General features: G+C 37.7%; 1 protein-coding gene across 4 annotated transcripts in view; it reads left to right on the forward strand.

The window, feature by feature from the left end:
• Positions 1-17,679, forward strand: part of LOC122795706 — a 1,598,363-nt gene extending 1,580,684 nt beyond the window's left edge. For all 4 annotated transcript variants that reach the window (XM_044064005.1, XM_044064007.1, XM_044064006.1 and 1 more), the window contains 2 exons: positions 1,627-1,684; positions 15,016-17,679. In XM_044064005.1, coding sequence (XP_043919940.1) covers positions 1,627-1,659 — 33 coding nt within the window. In that variant the 3' untranslated portion in view covers positions 1,660-1,684; positions 15,016-17,679. The remainder of the gene's footprint in view (positions 1-1,626; positions 1,685-15,015) is intronic.
• The last annotated feature ends 5,302 nt before the right edge of the window (positions 17,680-22,981 follow it).

Raw genomic sequence — 22,981 nt, forward strand, 5'->3', positions numbered from 1 at the left:
CTTTTGTCATGAGTAGTCAAGATGAATTTCCTACATCAGATAGATCTCTTTATACATGAGTATACGTTGCTGAAGCTATAATTGTTTCTGGAGCAAAGATTTGCAAACCCATTGCCTGGAAGTCACTCCTGTCCTTAATACCTGTTAATCTTTAATTATGGAGTCCAGGGCATATGTCTCTTATGGTACTGCCATTTTCAGTTTGTGCTTCTGTAGTGATAGCTTCTCACCTTCTGCAGGTTTAAATCAGCACGGATTTCATAGAGTTAACAAAAAGAAGCAACTTCACTAGGCCATCTCAAGATGGCACTCATATGAAGTAACATCTTTCATGATAGTTGGGTTACCTGGTCTCTGTACAGCCTCCCTACCTCCCCTGTTAAAGCTGTCTGGAGGATGTGTATGCAGGTCATGTAGAGGACTTATGATATGATGCCTACTGAAGTTCAATTCTAGATATTTATAAACAGCCTAGGTCAGAAAACCTCTTGTAACTGACGCTGATAATTCTAAAAGGCACATTTTGAGTCCGAGTCCCCAGTGGAGTAAAGGACTCCATGTGTAAATGGAAAAAGAATATTAGTGCACATTAAAAGCTGTCCATTTTATTTATTTCTTTATTAATATTTGTTTACTGGGGTAGTGTACTGATCTCAGTGCACCCTTTTCAGACTCAACACAGAAATGTAGACCAATCAAATGAAAGATTTTACAATACTATAAGGAACATACTGTAAATGAAATTGTATATAAGAAGTATAAAACAAGACAAGTGTGGTCATGTAACGGTAAGATATCTACATGTAATCTGTTATGGAGGGAATAATGTAAATGACAAAATTATGTTGCAAGACTTCTGAAATTTATTTTTAACATGCCAACAAAACAATGGGCCAGATTCAATAAAGCCTACACTAAGTGTACACTATTCTCAGTGAACAGACAACATGACATAATACACAACTTCTTTCTCCTAATTTTAATTTTCCTACTGATATTCTTGCAACTTTAAATATTGGCAGGGAATCATAAAGGTTACTGCAAAGTGTAGACTACATGTACACTTATGTAATCTTTCTGAGTGACTGGAAAGCACAAAAAATGTGATACGAATTTTACTGAATACATGTTGTGTACACTTACTGTAGGCTTTATTGAATCTGGCAATGTTTTTACAATGTCATAAAGACAATTATTGAACATATAGCATAAGAATGATAAAGGATCCATTCAATTCATGTGTGAACGAAAACAGAGTGGAAACCAGGCAATCTGTGTGCAAGAAAACGTAAGTAGTAAAGAATGAATATAACAGAATTAAACATTGTTAAGCAATGCTTTTTTCAGTGAAACATTTGCATTATGAGAGTTTGGGCATTTGTTTGGCATTGTACTCTACATATGCATCACAAAAGTAAATTGTTTCAAATTATCTCACAACCCATTGTTGCACAAGCAGGGCACCAGTAGCCAGAACCACCATTGCTAGTGACTCTGCCTTCCCTTACGATCTCCATTACATGGCTGTTACACAACTGTGCTATTTCCCATGCATGCCACATTACTGCCATATTTGAAATATTTTGTAATTTTAATGAGTTCTGTTTTTTTCCTTCTCCTACCCAGGATACAAGAACTTCAGATCTGAACTTTTTATGAGCAGGAGCACTGTGGTATAAGGCAGGTGAGTATGTCTAAAGTCCAGGTAAATACTATATGCCTACCTTAATATTCCTTATGGAAGCCACTTCATATGTAAAATTTTCACTATATTTCTCACTGGCTAAAAAGGTTTACCATATTTAGCATAAATAAATATATATATATATATATATATATATGGTTCTACCTGACATAGTCGAAACCACACAACACCGACAACCACATCACCGACACCACATATTAATAACCGGCCGATACACAAACACCAAACCCCATACACTGCACACACCACAATAACAATTAAAAACAAAACACATCCCGATTCCAGAAACCACACACACAACACAAGCACACCAAAATCCTTACAAGCCCACACTAAACCTTACCTAACTCACACAGCCTTTCCCCATGGTCTTCTGCATTGTCGATGTTCTGCCACTGTCTTCTTCACTTCGATCTTCTGGATGTCGGTCTTCTGTAGAACCATATATATATATATATATATATATATTTATGGGATAAGTGATCAATTGGGCTTTCACCAGTCATGTTATAACTGAGGTTTCAGTTTGTTTTTCTTAGTGAGTCAGAAGCACAACATAAGTAAATGTTATTTAAAGTAGGCAGTTGGTACTTGCATTACTATGGAAGCATATATCATTCCACATACTGATTGTGCTGTCATTATGTGACACATTGTCGTGTAAAATGTGTTAATGAATAATATGTGGAGTTTTGGGTTTTTCTCAGGCACTAAGTGTTGTATAGCAGTTTTGAAAATTGAAGCTCTGTTCTCTGACTCTGATGTAATCTGAAAAGGACCATGTTACATATTTACTATGATAATGACTGTACTTCTTGAAATAGGCAGCAAAGTATTGCCTTTGTGAAATATAGACTAGTCTTTCTTGATCAGCTTTTCTGAGTAGTAGTGCAGTTTAAAGTTACTGAGGTTTGTTACCACATACTTGAAGAATCTTTTGAGTGTGTCAGCATTCAGTAGTGTCATTATAGACATTACTTTGCTTAGAACTTAAACTTAAAAGACTGCAAAAGCATCTCCAAGCTAAGATGTGTACTATATTCTAAAATAAAGATCAGTTACGTAATATTGCTGAATGCGTATTTATGTTTAAGAGTGGTAAAAATGCACAAAACCTATGGTCATCTTGCAGAAAGAGGACATTTCCTAACTTTGAATATTCTGTAGTGGGTCTATGTTTATACATCGAAGGTTATGTTCATTGAACCTCCGATGATCGAGCACAAACTAGCAAACATTCTTTCATCAAGCAATTCAGTTCAGCAAATGTGTAAGATGGGAAAAGTAGCCAGTTGGCCAACATTTCCCTGTCATACACAATATACTGCCCCCCACCCCACCCCCAACTATATATACCAACTCCAAGATCACACTACAGTGGAGAAAATGGAAGAAATTTTCCCTTTTCCCCACTGTAGTGTGATCTTAGAATTGGTATACATAGTTAGGGGGATGTGGAGGTGCAGCCCCCCCCCACCTGAGTGGGTTTGAAATAGTGCAACAGGTAAAAACAAGCTCAATTACCATAGCTCACATGTATAAAACTTTAATAGAAAAAACAATAAAAAACAAACAAGTAAAAGGTAAGCACTTTCACGGCTGGATGCTGCTTCTTCAGACCATAATACTCCATAGAAACTGTAGCACTTTTAAAAGTACAAGTTACCCAATCAGAAAAAAGCAATCAGGTTACATGGCTACTCAAGGAGTGGTAGGGCAAAACCATTCATAAGACCATTCTAAAAAATTATAAAGTCAATACCTTAAACCATGTGTTTGTAAAACTGGTTTGATAGAAACATTATTATTCAAACCAGGGGGCAAATCTGCTTTTAATAAAAAAATATTTGAAATAGTGCAGCGTGTGTGATGGGAAAATGTGAAATTGTGTGGAGTATGTGACGGGGAAATATTGGCCAACTGGTTACTTTCCCCATCTCACACTCGCTGATCTGAACATTTGATGTCTAGTGATTAATCATCGGAGGTTAGATGACCGCAACTTTCAATGATTAAACATAGATCCTTCTGTCGATACTGCATCAGAAGCCTTGTAGTTGTTATTACAGGCCCTGTTGCCTGACATCCAGTGCCTGCCTGTCAAATGTTTGTTATGTGTCCTAGTCATAAGCAAGACTCAACATTCTGAAGTGAGAGAAAGGCTAGCTCTCCATCATTGTCATGGGAAAGTATTTCTGAGGATCCAGAGGTCCTTGATTGTGAAGGAGACAAGGAAAATGAAAAAAAAAAACATTTCTCTTTTCAGCACCCCTCTGGAGAACCTTTCTTAGGGTAGACATTTAGGATCATACTACCATTTCTTTATTCCCCCCTTCAACTGTCTTAGTGTCTGATCAAGAACAGTGAGGAACCTTTGATAATCTAACTGGTAGAGAATGTTCTGAGTAATGGCCTGTATTCATCATAGAAACATTTGTGTATAGGTCTGCCTACCAGAAGGCAGATAACTTCTGCAAGCAGACTGAAATGACATATATTATAAGGATACCAGGGTAGACTCCTTTATGGTCCTTTTTATACCAGTATTGATAACAGAACCCACAGCACCATTCTACCTTACCATTGATAAAGAGTTTATGGCTTTGGACTGTCTTGGTAGGAGACTGTTCTTGTCTGTCACCATGGGATTTAGATCCCTTAATTATTTTTGTAACCTGTCCAGATTACAATCCCATCCTGATGAACCAAGTTCTGGAATACTTGACTAACTTCCCTGACTCTAAAACTGAGATGACTTTGGACATGATCAGTACCATAGCTTAGACAGTGAGCTTTCATGATCTTCAGTGCAGTTTTACTATGATGATGCTATGGCTAAGGCAACAGACACAGGTGCATGCTTGCATGCTGGCAGCTAATGATGTGGCTTAGCCATTCCACCTCTAAAAATGAGCTTGGGTAGGTTATTTGGCATGCCTGTTATTGAGATGCTTCCCTTTTAGGTTAGGTCTGTCAGGGTCGGTTGAAGGACAATCAGAGGAGGAAATAAACATTGATCACTGTGGATATTCTTTGTGATGTATCATTCCCCTTCTCAACTTCAGCTATTTTTATCTTTTAGACATTCCATATTCTTTAAGATGAAAAGGTTTCCATTGAATGAAAATTGCCTGAGGTACCAGAAAACTTTACATCTCCTACTTGTACTTGCTTAATCTCTGAAGAACACATATCCAGCATCTCAGCAGTTGTACTCCTGACCAACACGGAGCACCTTCTTTGGAAAGCTAGTTCACTCAGTTTTCCTACCTTGGAAAGCCATGTTTTGGAGAGATGGATGCTAGATGAGATCACATGAGAATCATGTTTAAAATTGTTAGACCATCCATAGAAAGAGCTCAACTCGATGGCTAGTTGATCTCTATGGAGCTTTTGGAACAGGCCCAAAGTTTTCAAACATTTTTTTTTCATCAGAGACATGAAAGCATTTTGCTTTTGCCTTTTGCATATTCTTAAGGGACTGTCCCATCAAATTCATTGAACATGTTCAGTACATGAAACACTGTGGACAGCTTTTGACATGTCATTGTCTGGAGACCATACTGAAGACGCTTTCAAATGAATGTGAGTAGGCTTCAGTTTCAGAACAAGGTGTTAGCATTTGGTCACTCCTCTTTTGGCCACAAGTTTTTTTCCAGGTTAATGACCATTGCAGGTAAAAAAAAAAAAAAAAAAAACTTTGTGTTCTAATTAGGTAACTGGCTCCTTATTTATTTATTTATTTATTTGCAGTTTTATTACCGGGGAAGTCCACTGGGCCGAATTGACCCATTTTCAGTGGAGGCCCGGGGAGAAAAGCTCCAAGATGCATTATACAATTTAGATACAACTGATAGTTAATATTAAAGATAATATTATGTAGAATAGTTACTCATAGTTACTCATTCAAAATGCCCACGTGTAAAGAATCTCTGTGGTGATTGTCGCTTAGACTGTCATATAACTGCAGGTTCTTGGACTCTCCATAAACTAACAATAATCTGTTGTGGTCCCAGGTCACAAAACTTTCTTCAGTGAAACAGAATTGAGCACTGCAGTATCTGTCATTGGCGTTTATGGAGAAGGCCTAGGAAGTCATGACTGTGACAGCTTGTGCTAGGTCACAGAAGGGATTCCTGCCTGCAGACCTGCTGTGCCCCTTAGGCCTTATGGCTGCCATGGATGTTACGATTACATTTGCAGAACTTAGCATGTGAGAACTACAGTACTGTGGCTTCACTGGCTGCATATACAAAACACTATGATGAACTTTTATGTTAGAGCCTTGTCAACAGGGTGTAGAGTGATTGGCCTTCTCCTTTAGTCTGAAAGTAGACCTGTCCTTCCTGTCATAGAACTCTTCACAGGTGTTGATAATGGATCCTTCACTAATGGGTGGGAAGGTCACATAGTCTTTTCCCTTATTCATGTAGCACGGAACTTCAGGAACAGAAGAGTCACATAAACCAGATAGAGCATCAAGTTATGTTCCTTGTCTTAAAAGCTCTGGAAGTGGAGTTAAGTGATGTCCCTGCTTGTTAAGGTCAGACAAGGCTTTGATGAATTACTTGCAGAGATATGATGGTATCAGGTGATACTGCATAGTGAAGAGAGACAGGGCAAGTCATGAAGTGTGCCATTGACCTGGGCAGTAGATTAAAAGCCATTCCCAGCCTGGGGTAAGCAAATGTGCTAGCAGGCATGCTGAGTTATAACTCTGTCCCAACAAATAAACAGTAGAAGTTAAGTGCTTTCCTCCAAACAAATATGATCATGGACGTCCTCAGGACTCAGAGGAAGTCCATTATACAGAGTTCTGAGGAAGTCCATGATCACATTCATTTGGATGAATACACTTACCTTCTACTGTTTATTTGTTGAAATAGTCTGGTTTTGAGCATTAAAGTTCTTATAGATAATGTTCTTCAGTGCTGTGGACTATTCCACAAATATACCTTATACATAGTAGAACAGTAAATATATCCACTAATAATAGTGATACTAAGATAATAGTAAATATATCCACTAATATACCCTCTATGTAGTAGAACAAGCATATGCAAAGCCACTAACTATAAATCCACTAGAAACACAAAAAATTTCTCTCCTGAGGTTCTCAATACTTTACTCAGTAACTGTGACTGGACCCCCTAAAAACACTCCCACTTGACCAGGCTGTAGCATATTTCAACAAAACATTTCTGCAACACCTAGACAGTGTCGCCCCATGGCGCAAAATCAAGGTTAGAACCTCTACAAACCCCTGACTCAGTAAAGAAACCAAACAAATCCTCAAGTCCAGATACACTGCCTGGCTTTACTATCAAAAAAGCAAAGAAACATGAAGCCTAACTAAGTACCAAGAACTGCGCAACTGTGCAAAAAAATCCATTAGGCTGGACAAAACATCCTACTACATGACATTACAAACTAAATACCAACACAACCCCCCAAAATTTTGGAAAAATGGAAACAAGCTACTAAAACCCACCCAAAAGGCTACCCCAGACCAACTACCCCTGACACTAAAGTTCCCATCGAGACACAAATCAACTCCCACTTTGTGAACTCAATTCTGTCCTTAGTATCACAGGACAGTTCCAACTTCACTATCCCCCCAACACAAATAACACTAATACAAGATTTACCCTCAAAACAGTTTCCACCACTTCAATCAAAAGCATGCTGCCCAAACTAGAAACATCATCAACAGCAGCCGACCTACTCCCCAGCTATTTCTTGAAACTCACAGCAGATGCTATTGCTATTGCTATCCCAATCTCCACTGTCATAAACAGATCAATTGTTGAAAACGATGTGCCCAAACTCTGGAAAATATCCTGTGTTACACCCATACATAAAGGCGGGACCTCCACTGAACTTAATAACTACAGACCCACTGCTTTACTCTCCCCTCTGGCCAAAATCCTAGAAAAATGCATCCATACCCAGGTGCTAAAATATCTCCTAGACAGCAACATCCTGTCACATACTCAACATGGTTTCAGACCTGCCCATAGTACCATTACAGCCCTCCTCTGCTTCACAGACACAGTAAACCATCTCAAAATGCAGAGTATTGATAATGTGGTGTTTGCAAATATTCAGTGAAAAAGGTTAGGAAATAGAAAGCAGGCCAGGCATGTTTATTACTGTGGATGAGCCTGACTTTTCAGAGAAGGAACAGTACTGTTGTTAAAAGAAGCATGCTAAAATATCTGAAGTCAAAGAATGAGCATTAGAAACAAGAGTGGTGGGAAGTGGAACTTCTCATACCATGGTAACCAAGGCCAAAACTAAATTTGGCCTCGCTGTCAAGCATAGGGATTGGCAGGGTGATAGAAGTTAGAGAGACTTAATTGCTGTGCCTGAACACCTACCTTGTGCTCTGTTGATAGAAAATGTCTAAATAATTGTACACTGCTGAAGCACTTTTGGAATGGCAGGACTTTCTGATAAAGGCTCATAATATTTATATAATTGAAATTAGCCTTCTTATGCCACAGAAGAAAACTGACTGCAGATTTCCTGACTTTCAGAAGCAGGGAAGTGCTCTTATACTGCTGCTACTGCTAAGAAAAACTGAGGCACTTACTTGTTTAAGCCAAATCTGACAATACATAAAGCATTTTATCCCCGACTGAAAAAAACGTCTTAACATTAAACAGAAAGGGAAAAAAAAAGACTCTGGACCACTTTTCAAACTGTAAAGGAAAAAGGTGTAATAAATCAATTAAGAAGAAGGGGTGGTGTTTTTTCCTTTGACGTAGCAGATTTGGCAGGACAGCTTCTGCACAGACATATCAGTGGCTGTTGGCAGCGTTAAAATATTTTCCTTTTTGTGTGCAAATTGGCACAGACTTTTATTACTGATGAATGAATGTATGGAACTGTTTCTAGGAAGTGAGAGCTGAGGCTTTTATGCTTTGTTCACAGACCTGAAACATAAATAAAGTAATGGAAAATTATTGTCAAAAACAGTACTTTTGTAAAACTGACATAGTTTCACTGATCTTTCACAGAAAATGGCTCATTTTGTAATAAAAGAAAACAATATAGTGAAATTATCTCAAATCAAGTTTTTTGTTTTTAGCATGCACCCCCTCCTCAGAAAAAAATAAAATGCAGGGAAAAATGAACCAAAATATGTAGGTGTCCTGGAAAGCTTCTCTTTCTGGTAAATAAGTATGCAGACCTGTTCAGAGGTGCATAGAATTAAAAAAACAACAACAAAAATATCAACACATCTTCAAACCATTGTACAGCCACATATTGTGGTCTGATCATTCACTGCAGTTTTTCAGCTGCTCGTAATTTTTCCTTTTCTGTCTTGGTCCATATTGATAACAAGAAAACTATCAGAGGTGTGTTTGGAAATGTTCCATAATAGCTTTTGTCAGGTGAAATGATGTATGATAACTTTACCTGGCCATTATACTGCTAACCACAGGAGTACAACAGACACCCTGTGCTGACTTGCACTTCATTAACCATTATTTTACTAATAACAGAGAAAAGATGTAGCAAGTTCCTTTTGCTCAGTTGCATGTAATGCTAATTGTTCAGTAGCACATAATGAAATATTCTGTGGGATGCTTTGCTCCCACAACCACCTTATTTTATTTTATTTTACTAAATTTTCATCATAGGGATCACTGCAGGAATGTCATCATTTACTATATATTTGAATTAGCTGTTAGGAAGGTACTTTCACCTCAGCACTGACCTCCAAAACTTTGGATATCCCTGGAGTGGGCTAGTACCATTTCCATGTTGAGGACTTTAGTAGGACATTGGGTAGAAAAGGGATGGTAGTCTGGACTGTCATAATTCTTTTTTTATCACAGCACTGCATTCAAAAGTCAGAAAACTGGTGTCATAGGTTCCTAGATAGTTACTAGTCTTGCTGTCCAAGGGACCATTGAAGAGCCTAGCACAAATTCCTCGTTTCCCCAAGCACACTCTAGTTAAATGGCTTGCTCAAGGCCACACAGTTGGCAAATGGGGATTGTACCACAGCATGCAGTCTTGACCCTCTGCACCATTTCACGGACTAAAGGGAACCCACCTCTCCTTTACATAATACAATGAATCAGATTTGAGACAGGTTAGCTGTGGCCACAATGCGGAGTACTAACAGCTGTATGATCATGGCAAGCTGCATATGATCATGACAAGCTACTAGTCATCCAGACAACTTCCTGTGTGTTTAACTGATCATTGTGTATTACTATGTACCCCATAGAGTGGCGCACAGCAACAGTTATTCCGCTCCACAAAGGTGGAGCCACAACAGACCCCGGGAACTATCGCCCTATAAGCCTGACTAGCTTGGTCTGCAAGGCTGTGAAGCGCATCATCATGGAATTCATTAACAGAGACATTGGGAGCCTCCAAACACTGTCCCTTACCCAGTTTGGCTTAGTTAAGGGCAGATCATGCCTCCTAAACCTGGTGGACTTCTTTGAGACAGTTACCAAGGCTATAGACAAGGAAAAGGTGGTACACACAGCCTACCTAGACCTCGCTAAGGCCTTCAACACCATTCCTCATTCTGGTATTATAGACAAGCTCACCAGCCTGAACATAAACCCCTATGTCACAAGATGGGTTGCCAACTGGCTGACGGACAGAACCCACATGGTGAGAGTTGCGGGAGCTAGGTCTGACTCTAAACCGGTTACAAGTGGCGTTCCCCAGGGATCAGTCCTAGGACCCCTCCTGTTCGGCATATACTTCTCAGAGGTACAGGCAAGCACAGGAGGACTATGGCTGATCAAGATCACAGACAACAGCAAACTAGGGGCTATAATTGATACTCCGGCTGACACAGACATCCTCCAAAAGGGTCTCACTGAGACAGATACCTGGTGTCAAAATCATGGCCTCAAGCTAAATGCCAAAAAGTGCATAGTCATCCCCTTTGGAAAAAACAAAGTACCCACAAACTACCACATAGGTGGTAGTCCCCTAAATATGGAAGATGTAATAAGGGATCTGGGGGCCCAAGTAGATAGTAATCTCACCTTTGATAATCACATTGCCAAAGTGGTTAGAAAATCCTTCTATGTGGCCCACCTAATCAAAAAAGGGTTCACATCCAGCTCAAAAGAGGTCATTGTGCCCCTCTACTCATCACTCATCAGACCCATCATAGAGTACAACGCCCCATTTGGGATGTACCTTACAAGACACTTGCAACAGCTGGAAAGACCACAGAAGTACCTCACCAACAGGATCACTGGCTTCAAACAGATGCCCTATGCAGCTCGACTGAAGAAACATCAGTTGTATTCGGTTGCATACCACCTACTCATTGGTGATCTCTGCCTGACATACAAGGCCATGTCCAACCCAGAATTGATGGACATGCTCCATCTAAAGAAAACCTTATCCTCTCGAGCCACACGCTCTAGGGATCTAAACCTCACCACAACAATAAACAGGATGTGCTGGAGGAATAGATTCCTGTCCCAGAGACTTCCCATGCTTTAGAACAAGATCCCAATCTACATTAGACAGAGATATTCGCTAACCCTCTTCAAAAGAAACCTTGACGAGTGGATGAGAAACAGAAAGTTTACCCCGGAGATCACTTCAGTGGCTGTGCTGGACAGAGGCATAGGGAACTAATCTAAGGGGGTGGCGAAAGCCAACACATTCTGGCTAGGCTTATAAATGCCTACGGGCAGATAGCCTAGTACCTACCTAGGAACCTATGAACAGTACATTACTTCACTACTGTAAGCTTTCTTATATTGCAGTATGCCATTGCTGTTCACTTCCAGATATTGTTATATTGTCCAGGTGTGCATCCTGCATATGTAATTTTAGATAGAGAGGGTATGGAAAACGGAAAGGAAAAGAGATGAGATGAAAAAATATTTAAAGAAAACACTCAATCCACTCAATCCATACATATTCCTGAAGTTCTACTGCTCCACAGTCTTGGCCTAGTGAAGAAGGGGGCCTTGGAAGTGAGGCTTGAAGAAAGTTGCAGGCATCATCATCTTTATATGTGATTGCTGAAATGGCTTGTCAGAGGAAGCATGGTATTTAATATTACATACACAGCTACAGATATTCATATGTGTATCTGTATTTATCTATCTGTTTATCTGTCTATTTATTTATATGTGGAAGCAATTGCTAACATTGACACACCTCAACTGTGACACGTAAAACATGAACACAATATAATCAGCACAGAAATGATGACAATGAACTGCATATGCTCCAAGGCACTACCCCAGAGCATGCAAACCAAAAAAAAAAACGTGTTTTTTTGCAGAGGGGAACCCCCATACACCTCCAGTTTGAGAGACATAGCTTGCCACACCCCCAGCTAATTATATATACTAACTCTGAGATCGCACAGTCCTGGGGATTATTGATCTTGTACACCTGTCATCATCTGTTTTGTTGACTAAAGTGTGTCAACATTTGGGAGTTTTAATTATTTTAATCACTCTCGTATACACATACATATATAATATAATATATATATATATATATATATATATATATATATATATATATATATATATATATATAAAAATTTAGTTTAACGTTCACCTGGATCACCATAATTTAATTCTGGGAAAATAACCACTTGGCCACCATGGTGAACTTTGCCCTTTTCTCCACCATAGTGCAATCTCGGAGTTGGTATATTTAGTTGGGGGGTGTGGGTTTGATTTGCTTTTTTTTTTATATGTATATGCATAAAATCTGAGCACTGCAACTATATATATATGTCTGTAGTAGATTTAGTCATGGCATGCATTTATCATGTGCTACAGTTTTTAGTAAATTTCATTGGTGGTTGTCGTTGTCAAATTATATTACAGTCAAATTGCAACAGTTCAACTATAATATACTTTTAAGGGTTTTCCTCTTTCTCCATGGCTGGCTGCACAACTACACAATTACTATATTTAATTTCTGTGGGTGGGGGGGGGGGGGCAAAGCCACCCAAGTAAAAGCAAAGTTTCTAATTACTATAGTTGATCACAAATGTAATGTGTTTGCTTCATTTGTGATCACCTTACTTCATTGCTTTTTTGTTTACATGAAAGTAATCGCCAATGAATAGCATGTTTTATTTTAATGAAAGTTCATTGGCAGTTTAAAGGAATGCACAGACAAGATATTGAATGTGCTGGCAGTTGTTCTTTATGAGGTTATGATACAGGGGGTCAGGGAATAGGCCATTTTCCCACTGTAGTGTGATTCAAGTGTTGGTATATATAACTAGGGAGGTGTGTGTTGGGGCACAGCTCTGCCCCCATATGGTGGGTGGAGGGGGGCTTGCCTGCTGCAAAAACAGTTTTTTTTTTATTTTATTTTTGTTTTTCAGTCGGCTACTGATTGACAAGCTGGCTCAATCTGTTGCTGTTCGGTGGTTGTCACTTTCGACAAATTGTTGGATGCATGTAAAACATACTATTAATCAACAACTCAAGTTATTGAACAAAAAAAAGGCCGATACAGCAGATCAAATGTTAACTTACTGCACCTACAAGTTGTTTCTATGCAAGATTTCAGTGTAGTGGGATCAGAGAATTTGCGATTTCCTCATTGTTGTGCCTTCTCCGAGTTTGTATATTTAATTAGCAACTGATGTGGGAGGGTGCAGGGGGGGGGGTTTACTTTTTTATTTTTCAGTTTTTTATTGACTGGTGATCGACACATTGTGCTCAATCACTTACCATTCAGTACGTTATGTAATGCTACACAAAGTCACTGCTGATGTTGTTTTGAACCATAGGAATTACTATGCAAATTAGTGTTGATTAGTATTTGTGCCTTAGTAACGCCCACCATTATGTTGTATCACTATCTGTAGAAGTTTGCATTTGTGCACTAGCAGTGATTCACTGTGTGAGGAATTTTCTGTTTTTCCTGCAGTTGTGTGACTGTGGAGTTAGTATATTTAAGTAAGGGGAGGTAAGAAGTTTTGGGTAATTGTTTGCTGTCTGTGAAGTTTTGTATGTATTGTGATTCAACTAAGTGAGTTTTAGCTTGAACCTGTATTAGATGAAATTTTTTTAGATATTTTGGGATTAGATGAAATGTGCTGTAGATAGAAAATAAAAGATTCATTTAGAGAGAGAGATTGTTGCAGTACATTTTGTTGAGCGCTGCTTTAGTCATAAAAGTACAGTGCATGTTAGTTTGGGCAACCAGCGGATTCGTGGAATGCCAGTTTAGTCAAAGCCTTCATTTGCTATGAAAGATAAGTGGCAGTGCATTTGGGGTGGGAGTCTGTGTTTGTGTTTGTATGCAAATGAGTGTGGGATAGAGTTTGAGTAGAGGTTAGTTAAGGGTACAGAATTAAGGTTATGCATGATTGTGTGTGTGCATGTGTGTGTGTGTGTTTACATTTAGGGGACGGGTTAAGTAATGGATAACTTTAGTGTATGTGGGAGTATTTGTGGGTTAGGGTTAGCAAATGGGATAGATTTAGAGATGTGCGCATGTGCATTTGGTGAGTGTCTGAGCTGTCCTGTGTAGTGGCAGTGTAATTTAAAGGGTTTTCCTATGGTATTGTGTATAATTAGGGTTAAGGGCATGGTTAGGATTAGGTGGGCCAGTTAAGTATTATAAGGTCAGATAGTAACAAACAGAAGTCTCCATTCCATAGCACATTTTAGGACATCATTATCAACTATGGCTGAGTCTGTGTTTGCATACAAGTATGAAATAGTCTTTAGTTTGAAATGGCTAAAGAGATAGTTTCTTAAGAGTCTATATCATATGAGCGAATCGCACAAATTGTGAACGCTCATAATATCGAACATACCGGACCTCGAAGTGCTTTTCCTGAGATCACGGTACAGTGAAGAATGGGATATTTGCCCTTTCCTCACTGTAGTGCAATATCGTAGTTAGAATATATATTTAGCGGGGGTTGTGGGGGGCACAGCCCCCCACAATAGGAAGTTTGAGGTACGCTATGTTCAATATTATGAGCGTTTGCAATTTATGCGATTCACTCATATGATATAGACGTGTTTCTTAAAGCTGTTCATTAAATTTGAGATCCTGAACATACAGAAATTGCTTAATGGGAACCTAGATGATGAATTTTCCTTTCTGTAAATTGTTGCCCACCATGAGATACTGCACATAGGCAATCTTTTCAGCACTCTTTCCTGTTAATAACCCTTTTCTTTCACTAGATATTGTTTTCTGCCAATATTTCTACATCATAGGTTTATGCCCAACTGTTACATTTTGGAAAGGTGATTTGATTATTCATTTATGCTGAGATACTAATTGAATGCTTTGTTTTATTTAATCTGCAGACAATGGAGTAGACATTTCGCATGAGCCAGAGACTCAAATCAAGACTGTAAACATTGCCAAATCTGCCTCATAGTATGAATATCGGATTGCAAGATGGACTCCTGTAGGACATTCCCTTCCAATATTTTAGAATCTGCATGACATGCTTTTTTCTCTGGAAGTCCTTCATGAGAATTAACCTGAAATGGCTGATTTTCCATGAGATTGTGATTAGCTGTTCCTCACATTTGCACAGAGTTATGAAACGCATTGCACATACTTCTTATTGTCAACTGAGAACTCTATTTAGTTAACTACTAATTTGTTTTGCCTCAATAAGCTCTATGCTTGGTTTTGTAAAGCTGTCAACATAGTCTCAGGTTTAAGGCTTATGTGCCTTAGGTCTCCAGCTGCCTTATTTCCTCCACTGAAGCAGGTCCTTCTCTGAAAATGTATACATTTTAGTTTAGGAACTCGCATGTTCTTCCTTTATCACAAATTGAGTTACATAAAATTAAAAGACAAAGAAAATCAGTTATTGTTGGCTTAATAGTAGTTGAACAAGACTAACACAATTTCAGATCTCTGAGCACTTTTCTTGACAAATGTTTTAGAAGCTTAAGTTGTAAAATGCACTGTGTTTGGCTGTATTTAAGTATTTATATACAACGCATCATAGTTTAAAATTATTTTGCGGGTACTAATGGTTTTAGAAAGATTATCAAGTTCCAGTAGAGAACTTTGAGCTGTTTGACCACTTCCAGAAAACTTTCTGTGCAGTCTTCTGTAGCTATAACAGTAGTACGGTATGGTATATGCAAAGCCTCATGTCTGAAGGTGACGTCCCCTTTAAGTGATGTTTCTCCTTACTGTCATTACTTCTTTCTAACCCACGTCTTTATTAGTACCATAAATCTGTTATGTCTCCATAATTACATGCCAGCAGCACCATTCCATCCAGAGAACCATTACAGTGTTCGCCTCACAGTGCTTGCTCATTAGTCAAATGGACAAATTTTTATTAGTTTTTGTCAGTTGAAGGGCAGCAAAAACTAGTCACTGAAACAGATTTTGATGGCAAATGAGATTTTCTTAACATTCTTTGTCTGACCATTTTCTTAACCACTGCACAGAATGCAAATTCTACATAATAATTTACCCACATCTTCGCATCCTCACACACTGCATGTTTGACCTTGAATTCATAATTTCTGTCATCACTTTTGGCTTTTCACCCGGTTGAGAAGGTCGTTCCATTCACTCACTGTCCAGAAGTGAATAAGAATTTCATTTTGCATATTATTTTTGAAACACTCCTGCATTCATATTGTGCTTATTTGCTGCATGTCCCTTTCTCTGAATGCTACTTCTATCTTAGACTTAACTGTATTAGTTTCTCTCTAATTGTCTTTTTCCCCTCCCTTCCATAATGTTTATCTTTTGTACTCTTGTAGACTTTTTTGTAAGATGACTACTGCAGGTTTTCCATCAATTTAGCTACATTTTTTGTATGAAATGTCAGAAGAGAGGGCTTATAAAACAGACTGGGAAACAGAACACATATCAACATAGTATAAAAAGATAAAGCCATACTTTTCTTTTGGTGATATCATCCTTTGCATCCAAGCTATTCCAAGCTTAATGTTATTTGTTTGATTAAGCATTGTCTCAGAGATGGCCACAAGAATGTTTTATGTTTTTTTATTTTTTTCTTCTTATTTTTTTTTCCCAAAAGTGAATTCCTTCTCAGATCTCTGCATATAATCTTTGTCACATTTGGACTGTACGCCCTCTTCATCTTTGTTCATTTGTTCATTCTGTTTTCTGAGCAGGATAGTACTTGCTATGCACTCTAATTTATTATCCATGTTATGGTGTTGCGCCAGAATGTTCCCGCTAAAGTTTAGGTAGACAGTTTCCATACCTAATAATAGATTATGCAGTATTTTGTCTAATCAAACAAGAAGGCCAAATCAGCATTATTATATGAGCACTTTAGGAGTAAATGTGTTTATTAAAAGTTAGGTGTGCAGTAAAATCCCCTATTTTTTATGCACAGATATGGCTGGATACTGAATAACTCCCCTTAGCGAATAGCACTTGTGTCTTCTTGAACTCTTCCAGGTGTAATTAATGGCTGATCATAAATATGCAGTTTAAATATTATTATATGTAAAAAAGAGAAGAGAATTTTAATAATGAGCGATACCATTAGCTGTTAAAGTCACATTAGTTCAGTAAACTGCTTGCCTGTTTGTTGTATTCCTAAGTAAAACATTTTTTCTGTGGTTGTTCATAGTAAAATAGAGAAAACAGCAGCAAGTGTGGCTGACCTGCATTTTTAAGTGGAAGGTAAAGCACGTTACTAAGCTTGTTAAATATTTCAAGTTAAGTGCACTCTGTTTATTTGCTGCCTTCCTCTCTTGCTTATCACCTGTCTGTTATCGCATTATGTTGTAAACCAGCCATGCTTGTTTACCTTTTGCTTCTCATAAGTCACAAGAAATGCAGTAAATAACTAAAAACATATGAACCACAGCTGCTGTCGTTTCAGAAATGTACTGCCGTCTTGTATACAGTAAACTCTGTAATGCTTACTTTATGGACTAAGTAATACTGCCAACTCTTTGTAACAGCAATTAGCATTTGTAAATATGTGTAATAAAAAGTATATCAACTTGTCAGTATTAGCAAGTGAGTTTTAATCATTTGCCCATATCATAGAGTTCAAAGGGTCTTAGTGAATTTCCACAGTTTGTCCATTTGATCTGATCTGTGTCATAATAATTCACAACGAGGAGGAGGTGGGGCAGACTGTGGTCCAGCCATTAGTACAGATTTGTATGGGGGAGATTGCATCATCATAATCTCATGGAGTTATTGTAACATGTCCATGGAAAAAATTGTATTTTGAATGCTGGGCTACAGAGAGAAACGTAGAGAAGGGATTTGTATGGACCATCAAGTCCCAGGCAGTTAGTAAGAGGCTCAGAGGGGTGTTGTACTGCATGGGGGCTGTAAGGGGATTGCCTCCCACTTCACCCAGGGCCAATCATTTATTTTTCTGTAGTGAAACTTCCTATGAGATAGTCTATTGATCAATCTCAACTGCACAGACAGTGCCATATCTATAAAGAAATTAGTATTCTGGAAGTAGGACACAGACTCAGTGTTACGAGTTGACCTTCTAGAAAAAAAAAATGAAAAGTTTGGTCATATAATATTCAAAGAGATTTATGAAAATCCTGTTTGAGTTGTTATATTGTTCTACCATAGTACTTGCTGTGTTTACTATCTTTGTTATATCTTTGAAGAGGTGCTGCAGGTTTATCTTTTTTTTTGTAAGTGACAAAGCCATCCAGATTAGTGCTAGTGCTCAGGACTGCATGAAAAAAGGCAGAGTGATATGAAAGGTGTGAATGAAGGATATTTAGGAATGTAGATAGGGTTTGCTACAAGGCAATGCATTGTTACAGAGATTTGACTTTGGAAAGAATCTGATACATGCAGCATAAGAACCTGGAGCATACAATGTGTGAGCATACAGAAGTTTTAAGGGTCCACTACAGATAACATCTGTGGAGCTGGAAACGGGAGCTAAGCTGTATGAAACAATGGCAAGATTATGTGTCCAGGCAGAGTAATTACATGGTACTGTATACCATGGTAATGTTTTCGTCAAACCCACATGGGTAATGTTATCCAGTTATGCAGGATGAATCTTTGCAAAGTCATTGAAAATGTAGGCATTGTGCAGAGAGAGAATCATATCTGAGTATTGTATGGGTAAAAGTCGTATGAGGAAGTCAGGGAGACAAGACTAATATTTTCAGGAGTGTCAGAGGAGTACGCAAACTATAATAAAGTGGACTTTTCTAATAAAACAGCAAGAAAATTAACAGTGGGATAGCATCAGATGGAAGAAGCATACGTCCACTATTAAGAGACTTCTTCATAACACTTTCTTCCTTGTAGTGGTAGTAGATGGGTGAGATTGTCAGTCAAATGAAAAAAATGCACTAAGGACAATGAGAATAGGCCGGAGACATACATGGTAATGAGATGGAAGTGAGAGTGAGAGCAGTAACCATTCCGGGTTATCGGTACTACGGAGTGGATAAATAAAGTCTAAATGAGGTAAAACCTGTAGCCCAGAGAGTAAAACTGTTCTGTATGGGACAGAATTAGAGCTGCAGCATACCAGTGAATGCAAATTAATTTAAACTGATTCTTGTATGACTACAACCATTAAACAGTTGCAGAACACAAGCCTGAACAGCATGGCACCAGACCACATAGTACTAAGCATGCACATTTGAACATGGCATTATGAATAGTTAAAGCATAAAATGTCTTGTAAAATGACTGGCACATTTCACCTGCATGACATAATCAACAATCATGTGTAGTATATTAATGGGGGGAAAATCATTGCAATCCTTCCTTTTGCCCATGTGCTGGGATGCCAGAGTCACTAAATATAATATAGTAAGTACTTCAAGTATGATTGTCAATGATAAACTGTTGAGACACATTTATTTATTTTTCCTTTCTGTTCCATGCCTTTTGGAATATGCATATATGAGTCATTGATATTAACATTTCAGATAAACAACTCTTGTTTTCCAAAATGCTGTTTTAAGATTATAAAAACAAACTACATCTGACAGGTATTTGCCATTTTGTTGAAGATCAAATTACCAGTGTTCATTTGAGAATGACTACCTGAAAGGCATTTTTGCACAAATTTCTCAAAGCTTTTAATGTTAATTCAAAACCCAAATGCACAGGAGAAACCTCTTATACTGTTACCCAAAGTAACTAACTCTATCATTTCCAAACCTGAGGGAAAATAAATGCATCCTCAGACAGGGCCATCTAATGTGAAACATAGCAGTTAACTTCAAAGGTCAGACAGCCTTTCACAAATCAACTAATTACAGTTCCTTCCCACGATTTTTTTTCATAAATATATTCTCAAAGTAACTTTATGATTTAATTTGTTTAGTATCTTTGTTTCTCCAACCATAAATTCAAGATAAAAATATCTGGAAAATAATATTTTGAAAGCTAAGAGTTTCTGAATTAGATTACCTCAAGTGAAAAACGTTAATAAAATTGTCATTAATCTAAAAGTCTATGCTTATTAAGGTAAACAGTATGTCTGACACTCTCTATAGAGTTGCCGTAGAACAGCAAGTACTTTTTTATTGCAAAGATTTTAACCAGCTGCTGTAATTGCAAGCACTTCAGCGAAGGTGAATTACATCTAAATTAAGAAATGTCTGTTTTTTCTTTCTTTTTTTTCTGGCTCATATAACACACGTATGTTAATAATAAGAGCTGTGAATTCTTAGTTAATATAAGATTTATGTCCAGTCTTCTCTCAGCCTCCTAACTCAGTATTCTGTCATTGAGTCTTCCTAACTTCAACAAGAAAAGGTATATGAAGTTGTCCAGCCAGTTCAGAGTCTTATTAAATTCCTTAATATTGTTATAAGCCAGGATTGCTACATGTAGAAACCTGAAGCTTCTGAGCCACAGCAAGGTAAAACAGAAGGAAGTTATGCGTTAGCAAATCTGTTAAAGCAGGGTGGCCATTACAGAGGTACAGAGGTTATGACAAACTTCAGTGTAGCCGTTCAGATGCTGTTATGAATGTAAATTCTATTTTTCAACCAATCCATGTCATTTTCTTTTCTACAGTTAAGACATGGTGTTGTGCAAATGTGCTGTGCTGCATATCAGGATCAATGGCACGTGAACATTCATGCCTCCATTGCATTGTCATATCATTATTGTACCACTGATATAAAATCACAGCATTTAATTTATTTAATTTTGTAACCAGGGTAAAGCACTTACTTATCCATATGGACCTATTTCAGTCTCAGCCTGGAAAAATATAAATAGCAATAGGCAAGCAAGTTCACAAGAAATATTATGAATACAGACAAAATGCTGTGTGAAGATAGGCATGAGTCAATAACAGTAATAATGTTAAAACACATAATATATGGGACAATATGAAGGAATGGTTAGAGGAAGGATAGAAGAATAAGAAAATGAAATAGTGAAGGATCAGAGCACAAAGTGTAAAAGATAGTAAAGTAAAGTAAGAGCACACAGACATTAACCATGTACATTATATACAGTCTGGAAGAGATGTCACATATTAATATGTACAATATATACAGTGTGGAAGAGATGTCACATATTAATATGTACAATATATACAGTGTGGAAGAGATGTCACATATTAATATGTACAATATATACAGTGTGGAAGAGATGTCACATATTAATATGTACAATATCTACAGTGTGGAAGAGATGTCACATAATATGTACAATATACATACAGTGTGGAAGTGATGTCACATAGTAATATGTACAATATATACAGTGTGGAAGAGATGTCACATATTAATATGTACAGTGTGGAAGAGATGTCACATATTAATATGTACAATAGTGTGAAAGAGATGTCACATATTAATATGTACAATATATACAGTATGGAACAGATGTCACATAATATGTACAATATGTACAATGTGGAAGAGATGTTACATATTAATATGTACAATATATGCAGTGTGGAAGAGATGTCACATATTAATGTAGGGAAATAATTTGAGGAAGACAAAAGTGCCTGACTGATGAAGGGGAGAGTGGAGGATTAGATGAAGAGTCCAAAGGGAAAGTACTTGCAAATTGATTCAGATTTGAGATGATCTTTAAGCTGACGGGTATGAGGTGAGATCTTTATGATTAGTAGGTAGAGATTTCTTGAGTGTGGGGCCTAGAATGGATTAGGGATTGGTACAATAGTCACTGATGAACCTCTTTATATAGTATTGGGAAAAGGAATCTACTGATATACTGTGGCATGGCTACTAAAGACCAAAATGAAGAGATCAGTACTTAATAAAAGGAAATATATACAACCACTGAAGTACAAAAGTAGTAAAATACTGTCTAGAAGAACAGAAATTGAGTGTAAGTCCAGCCAGCGAATATTCTCTGAACTTGAACTCAGATTTGTGCTCATCTAAGTTTTGCTTTTATGTGGAAGAGAGTTTGTAAGTGCCTACTCACTTGTTATTATTAATACAGCACTGTTTGCTATGCCCTCAGTATGTGAGAGTTGTGCTCCCCAACTCCCCTTTTACTTAACTGTTCCAAATCCAAGGTTTGTAAAAGACAGGAAATAAGGAATTTGCTTGTTGTGGTGGAAAACTAAGTTCTTCAATTGCCCATGTTTATGTGACTGTAAAGAAAGACAGAGGACAAGGTCTATGGAGCTTGCATCCACTCCATTGCCTACCAGTAAATTAAAGTAAATCTTTTTATCAAAAAAATCTTAAAATTTTAAAAATTCTGACAGCAGTAGGACAGTTTCTGTCATGTCATAACATTAGTGGGAAACAGATTAAAGGCACACAAATATGAGTCACTAATCAGCTTCCTAAATGCAGACTACACTGTCAGCAAGAGCATGCAGGAAAGATATACAGTTGCATTGGATATGGGTCTACACCATATGCACCCAAGAAAAGGCTTCACTCTGAACTCTCCACTGTGTAGTCTTTGGCGTAGCTCCCCCAGACCATTTCTCACCACTATCTGAATTTTACTGCATTCCAGTATTTACTTTCCTACACTATGTGTACTTTTTATTTATTTTTTATTTTATTTTATTTTATTTTTATTTATTTTTTATTTATCATTTGTTAACCGGGAAAGTCTGACTTGGAACAAAGCCAATTTTCAGCGGAGGCCCGGGGAGAAAGGCTCCAGATATTTTACATTTGTTGACCGGGCTAGTCTAACTGGATACATGTCCATTTTCAGTAGAGGCCCGGGGAGAAAACCTCCAAGCAGCAATAATGACAACAATGCAGTAAAATTAAAATTAAAATTGGTAAAATGTTTACATTAAAAGATAGGGTTAAGCAGAGTTATTTAGAAACATTTAGGCTC

The sequence above is a fragment of the Protopterus annectens genome, chromosome 2.part2 (assembly GCF_019279795.1).
Source record: "Protopterus annectens isolate FY-2018-M chromosome 2.part2, PAN1.0, whole genome shotgun sequence".
In the NCBI taxonomy this organism is placed as follows: Eukaryota; Metazoa; Chordata; order Ceratodontiformes; family Protopteridae; genus Protopterus; species Protopterus annectens.